This window comes from Vombatus ursinus, unplaced genomic scaffold, assembly GCF_900497805.2.
Source record: "Vombatus ursinus unplaced genomic scaffold, bare-nosed wombat genome assembly UNPS02009918.1, whole genome shotgun sequence".
Classification (NCBI taxonomy): domain Eukaryota; kingdom Metazoa; phylum Chordata; class Mammalia; order Diprotodontia; family Vombatidae; genus Vombatus; species Vombatus ursinus.
The window spans coordinates 1,732,725-1,739,484 of NW_020949696.1; the positions used below are offsets into that span (position 1 = coordinate 1,732,725).

Below are 6,760 nucleotides of genomic sequence, written 5' to 3' on the forward strand. Positions count from 1 at the left end.
GATCTGTGTGTGTATGAGACAGGAGTGTGTACATGTATATTTGTGTATGAGAGAGAGAGAGAGAGAGAAAAGGGAAGGCATGGGATCTGTGTGTGTATGAGACAGGAGTACATAGATGTATATTTGTGTATGAGAGAGAGAGAGAGGAAGGAAGGAAGGCATGGGATCTGTGTGTATGAGACAGGAGTGTATAGATGTATAATATATTTGTGTGTGTGTATGTATGAGAGAGAGAACAAGACCTGTGATGTGAGGGGGAGGGGAGGGCTTGGAGGGGTCAAGTGTGTATGACAGAAGAGAAGCATGGGGTGGGTTGCTGTATGTGAGAGAGAGATCTGAGGCATGTGTGTGTTTGGAGAGGGGAGGTCTCTGTATATGAATGAGAGAAAGAGAAGCCTGGGGGGGTGAGAAATCGAGGGGTGGTTTGCGGGGGTGGGGGGAGAGCAAGACCTGGGACGTGTGTTTGTGAGAAAGGCGAGGCACTGGGGAACTATGTGTGTGAGTGGCTTAGAAAAAAGCATGAGCTCTGCTTGTGTGTGTGAGAGGGCGGGGGTGGGGAGAGGTATGGGAGCATGGGGGATTTGTGTGAGAGAAAGAGTAGTGTGGAATGTGCGAAGAGATGGGGTCCATGTGTATGTGGGGGTGGGGCCGTCGGGGGTGGTCTGTGTGGATCTGTGTGTGTGTAAGAGAGGAGGAGAGGTGTGGAGGCTGCCTGAGGAGTGTGTGTCTGGGAGGCGCAGACACGTGTGGGCCTCACGTTTTTGGTAAGATTTCATTTAGTGTGTCTGCAAGTTGTGTGCTCACTGGTCTGTGAAGCCCCAAGGCTTTGTAAAGTGTGTGTGTGTGTGTGTGTGTGTGTGTGTACATATACCTACACCTGTGGCTGTGTGTGCATGTTTGTGTGTTTGCACCTATGCCTGTGTGTATGTGTGTATGAGAGAGAGAGAGAGAGAAAGTGCAAGCATTGGGCTTTGTATGTGTATCTGAAAGAGAAAAGAAGGCATGAGATCTGTGTGTGAGAGAGAAGAGTGTATGGCTATATAGTGTGTGTGTGTGTGTGTGTGTACCTATACCTACACCTGTGGCTGTGGGTGTATGTTTCTGTGTTTGCACCTATGCCTGTGTGTTTGTGTATTAGTGTGTGTGTGAGAGAGAGAGAGAGAGAGAGAGATGGAGAAGGAAAGAGGGAGGGAGAGATGGAGAGAGAAGAGAGGAGAGAGAGAGAGAGGAAGGCATGGTATCTGTGTGTGTGAGAGAAGAGTGTATGTGTGTATAGTGTATTTGTGTGTGTGTGTGACAGAGAGAGAGAGAGAGAAAGAGAAGTGAGAAGGGAAGGAGGGAAAGGGAGAGAGATGGATGAGGAGAGAGAAAGAAGGAGGGAGGAGATGAATGAGGGAGACAGAGAGAGAGGCAGGCTGCAAGGGTGTTGTGTGGATCTCCTGCCATCCCATGGTGCACGCACCACCCTGACCCCCCCAACCAGGAACTGCCTTATAAACTCATCTGTTCTTAATTAGTGTTAATGGGAAACAGAGAGGGGCTTCCTTCCCCTGCTAATCCCCAGCTTGGCCTTCTGGGAGGGGCCCAGGCTGGGACTGGAGGTGGGGTGGGTGTGGAGAAGGAAAGGGGGGGGCCAAGACAGGATGGGGCTTGGGGAGGGGGAGGGTCAGAGGGACTGGAGGGGGGAGGATGGGAATTGCTGTGGGTAAGGGAGGTAAGGAGAGGCTGGGCTGGGGGGGGGGGTTGGGGGGTTAAGGGAGCTGCCCAGGCTTGGGAGTGGAGCTGGTCTTTGGGAGCCTTGGAACCCAGGCTGGCACAGAAAGACCGTCTGCCTCAGGCTCCAGGCAGCTGCCCCTTTCCCTCACCTTCCTAACTCTGGCCCTTTCTCTAGCTTCTTCTGCTTCAGACCCTGGGAAATTGGGGCCCAGGGACCCCGACGGGCAGCCCGGTATGGTGTGTGCTGGGAGACAGTACCACCACTCCTACCCCCAGCCCCTGTCCTAGCCCCTGGCTGCCACCATATTTAAGTCTCAGCCGGAGAAGACTGGCCCACCTGGGTCCTTTGCCAGGGGGCTGCAGACAGCCTGCCAGGGCACAGGGGCAGGGACCTCTGGCCTTGGCACCATAACCCTCTCTGTTCTGCTTTTCCCCAAGGGCCCTCCTGGCTCTCAGCCGTCTCCACACGCCCAGCCCCCCCCACACAATCCCAACGCCCCCATGATGGGCCCTCACAGTCAGGTAAGGACCCTCTGTGACTCTTAAGAGAGCCTTCCCCCATGTGTGGTGTGCCCCACAAGGACCAGCCACCTCCTCTCCGCCCTGCGGCCCCCTCCCACACTCGTTCTTTGTAGCCTCCTTCCCGCGTCTAGCTCTTTCTGCACATGCACACATGCACACACACATACATACACGCATACATACACACACACATCCTGCTCCCCCCATGCTCTTGGCATTTTCTATCTCCCACTGCCCATGATCATACATATTGTATACATGTGCGTATGCCCACACAGATATCATGCCATGCTTCCCAAGGCACATGCTCACACATGGACACATTTTACACACATATACATGTCTGAAAGCACAAGCAGTCTTTCCATTCATCATCCTGAGAGCCGGTGAAATCCATAGAGAGCTAGGCCTGGAGTCAGGTAGCCCTGAGTTCAAATCCTTCTCAGGACACTTAAGTCACTCCATGACCCCAAACAAATCCCTCCACATCTCCAGGCCTCAGTATAATCACCTATAAAATGGGGACCTACTTCCCAGGGTTATTTTGAGGACTGAATGAGACAATATTTGTAAAGAATTTTGCAGACTTAACGCGCTGTATACAGGTTAGCTGGTATTGTAATTTATCCTCAATAGCGGTGTCTTCCTCTTCTCTGCCCCCACCCCACCCCTGGCCCATGTGCTCCAGTCCTGTTTCTGGTCAGTCCTGTACTGGACCTGATGGGGAGATGGGAAGAGAGAAGCCAGGAGTCCCGACTTCCCCACCTGGCCCGCGCCTCAGCTTGGCACCTTTGCTCTGTCCTTTTCGTCATGTTGCGACTCTGTGCCCCTCCCACACATACGTAGTAGCCAGAGGTAGCAGCAGTTTCTCTAGGCCAGGGAGGAAGCTGCCAGGCAGGGATGGGAAGAGTGGGGAGACCAATGTTAGCTGGGCCCCATGGGGCTGGAAGTGGGGAGTGGGCCAGGCTTCCCCCTAGCCTTCTCTTGCCGCTGACCCAAATGATCCACCTCGTTTCTTGCAGCCCTTCATGTCCCCGCGGTACCCAGGAGGCCCCCGGCCGTCCCTCCGAATGCCAAACCAGGTAAACCTCTTTGTCTCCATCGGCGTACTCACCGAATCTCCCCTGCCCAGGGTTCTGGGCCAGGAGAACCTAGGGCTAGGCTTGGCAGGGGCCTGAGGGCAGGCAGGGGAGGGCCTGGGGCTTGCTTTGTCCCTGGGCCTCATCTTTGGCACTCCCTTGTAGCCACCTGTGGGAGTCCCGGGCTCCCAGCCGCTGCTGCCTAATGCCATGGACCCATCCACGCGGGCTCAAGGTGAGTAGCACGCCAGAGACCCAGGAGCCCCTCCCTCCTCCTGCACCCCATCCCTGGATCCCACCGCAGGTATCCCTGGAATCTTAACCCTGGCTCTGAAAGGACAGAGGAAAAAGAGAGGGAGCCTCAGGCTTCAGCACTTACTATATATGGGGCACTGTGCTGAGTGCTGGAGATATACACAGAAAGGCAAAAACAGTCCCTGCCCTCAGGGAGCTGCCAGTCTAATTGGGGACACAACAGATAAATGACAATGTAGATCTTACACACGTACTGGAGCCTATGGGAAAGGCCTCCTTTCAAAGGTGAAATTGGAGCTGAGTCCCAAAGACCTGTGCTTTAGGAAAATCACCTTGGCAGCCGATGGAAGAAGGGTAGAGAGGAGAGCAGAGTCCAGCGCGTGGCCTGGTGGAAGGCTAAGAAGTGGGGAAAGCACTGGGGAGTGCTGGGGGGAGGGATCTTGAGTAGGAGAAGAGAGTGATGGAAGCAGAAAGGCTGTTGCATAGTTCATACTGAGGTGCTAGGGCTGGGCTAGCCGTAAAGGGTGGAGGCGTGCACGTGGACAGGAGATGCGATGAAGGTAGATGTGGCAAGGTTTGAAACGCCAGGGCTAGGAGCCACCATCAGCTCTGATCCCCTGTCCTGGTGGCTGCTGTCATTACTGCTTTGGACCCTGTTCTGATCTAGAACCATCACTGCTAATCTGAGTCACAGTCATTGGACCACACTCTAGAACCCAGTTGTCTTCCCCGCCTCTCCCCTTCTGTCTGGGCATCCTGGGGCATCTGTAGACACTAACCTTGGGACCCCACAGAGCTCTTCTCCTCTCACAGGCCATCCGAGTATGGGGGGCCCAATGCAGAGAATGAATCCACCCAGGGGAATGGCGGGGATGGGGCCTCAGGTAAGGTGGGGCCTTGCTTGGAGGGGGACTTGAGGGGCCCGGGCCTCCCTTGACAGCCGAGCTCAGCCCAGCCTCATAGGCTCTGTCTCTTTTCTTATAGAATTATGGCAGCGGAATGAGGCCCCCACCCAATGCCCTCGCTGGCCCCGGCATGCCAGGGATGAACATGTAAGGAAGCCCAATAAGCCACCCTCATTGGCCGGCCTCCGGCCCTGCCCTCACACCACAGCATTCTTGTGTGTGTGTGTGTGTGTGTGTACACATGTGTGCCTGCCTATGTAATGTATGCATCCATGTGTCTAGATGTGCATGTGCTGATGCTTTTATGTGTGTGTACACAGGCACACCCATGTTCTAAAATGTTGGAGTGTGTGTGGAGTATGTGTGTGCATACATGTCCCATGGGTGCTTATGTCTGTCTGTATGTAGATGTACATGCATGTGTTTGTACCCTTGACCACCAGTGCCCAGGCATAGCTCCCAGGTTGTTACCTCCCTCAGACTGACCCACCCCTGTCTGTTCCAGGGGTCCAGGAGGACGGGGACCATGGCCTAACCCCAGCGCCAACTCAGTGAGTCACTGGCAAGGGGTGAGGGGAGCATGGGCTGAGTGGGACGGACCTTCCCTGGTGGGGGGCCCCACAGACTCGTCCCTTGGCATCATCTTCCTGGGAGAGGGTTGGAAAGTTTGGGGCTGGCACACAGCAGGCCTCATACAGAGCTGGAGCTAACTGCTATTTTCCCCCTGCTTCCCCAGATAGCATACTCCTCCTCCTCCCCAGGCAACTATGTGGTGAGTCTGTACCCCGGCTTCACGGGGTGGGCAGGGGTCAAAGGTGAGGGTGAAGTCACAGGACTGCCCAAAGGGATCAGGTCAGAATGGGTCATGGTCTGAGGGAGGTCAGGGGTCTTAGGTCAGAAGTCAGGGTGAGGCCAGGAGTTAAGATGAAGTCAGTAATGAGGGCAGGCTATGAGACATTAGGTACCTGAGTTTGTTCAGGACCTCCATCTTCACTGGTCTTTACCTCATTTTCTGCATGTCCACAGGGTCCCCCAGGAGGCGGTGGCCCCCCTGGAACCCCCATCATGCCTAGTCCTGGAGGTACAGTAGTGGCCTTGTGGGTAGGACTTAGTAGGGGCTGGTGGGGAGGATGGGAGAGCCTTGCAGGGTGGGAGGGGATTTTGGTGGGAGAGAGGAGGGAATGGGGGGAGGAGGAGGAGGAGGGTCTTTCCTTACGTCTCCCCAATCCCCAGACTCAACCAATTCCAGTGAGAGCATGTACACCATGATGAACCCCATTGGGCCAGGCAGCAACAGACCCAACGTGAGTGACCTTTCCTCCCAAATGGCTCAGCCCCCTTCCAGAGCCCCATCCCCAACCTCTGACTTCCCAATACCCTGACACCTGGCTAAGTCCTCTTACCCAGCTCTCCCCGGCACCTCTCTGCCCTCTGTACCCCAGCTCCCGACCACCCCCCCACACTCACCTCTCTCTACAGTTCCCAATGGGTCCCGGGCCTGAGGGCCCCATGGCAGCGATGGGGGCGATGGAGCCACACCACATGAACGGCTCATTAGGTATGTGACTCATCTGTGACATTCTATGTTCCATGTTCTGACATCCCTCCCAGCTCTGACATTCTGTTCTAAGGGTCCTCTCAGCCCTAAGGACCCTCCCAGCTCTGACATTCTGGGTTCTAAGGACCTTCCCAGCTCTGACGTTCTGAGAGTTCTCCCAGCCCTGATGTTCTGGGTTCTAAGGACCCTCCCAGCTCTGACGTTCTGGGTTCTAAGGGTCTTCCCAGGCCCGACATTCTCTGCTCTACCTTCTTCTCCTGAAAGCCACTGGCTTTCTCCCCCTAACCCCCACCCCAACCGTCGCTTCTCTTCCCTTCCCAAATTCCAGGGTTCTGAAGGCTGTGCTGTGGTTGACGAGTTCCCTCTAGTGGTCACACTTGGTCAGCACAAGAATAAATTTCACACAACTGCTTAGCTGGGATCTCATTGTAGGCTCTGGACTCATCGGTGGGAATGGGTGGGGAGAAAGGGGTTGCCCCTGCCCTGGGCAGTGGGTACCAGTGAGGAGACAAGACTGAAAAGTGCACAGAAGGGGAATTTGGAAACCATTGGCTTAGACCCAGAGTACTTCAAGAGAATCTGGAGGACTGGACGAGTCAGCTCTCGCCCATGTGCCTTTTCCCTCTCTATGTCTCAGTGTGACCATCTTTAAAACTAGGGATTGGATTTTTCTCAGGTCCCTCCCAGCTCTGACATTCTGTGTCCTAAGGGCCCTCCCAGCTCTG

The 6,760-nt window shown here is 55.1% G+C and overlaps 1 protein-coding gene across 5 annotated transcripts in view; it reads left to right on the forward strand.

Annotated features, from left to right (window-relative positions):
* Window positions 1–6,760, forward strand: part of SSBP4 (single stranded DNA binding protein 4) — a 46,121-nt gene that overhangs the window by 31,835 nt on the left and 7,526 nt on the right. For 4 of the 5 annotated variants that reach the window (XM_027853263.1, XM_027853262.1, XM_027853264.1 and 1 more), the window contains 10 exons: window positions 2,155–2,238; window positions 3,261–3,320; window positions 3,483–3,552; window positions 4,386–4,456; window positions 4,557–4,624; window positions 4,983–5,028; window positions 5,214–5,249; window positions 5,504–5,558; window positions 5,711–5,781; window positions 5,957–6,035. In XM_027853263.1, coding sequence (XP_027709064.1) covers window positions 2,155–2,238; window positions 3,261–3,320; window positions 3,483–3,552; window positions 4,386–4,456; window positions 4,557–4,624; window positions 4,983–5,028; window positions 5,214–5,249; window positions 5,504–5,558; window positions 5,711–5,781; window positions 5,957–6,035 — 640 coding nt within the window. The remainder of the gene's footprint in view (window positions 1–2,154; window positions 2,239–3,260; window positions 3,321–3,482; window positions 3,553–4,385; window positions 4,457–4,556; window positions 4,625–4,982; window positions 5,029–5,213; window positions 5,250–5,503; window positions 5,559–5,710; window positions 5,782–5,956; window positions 6,036–6,760) is intronic. The other variant, XM_027853266.1, reaches the window with a different exon arrangement.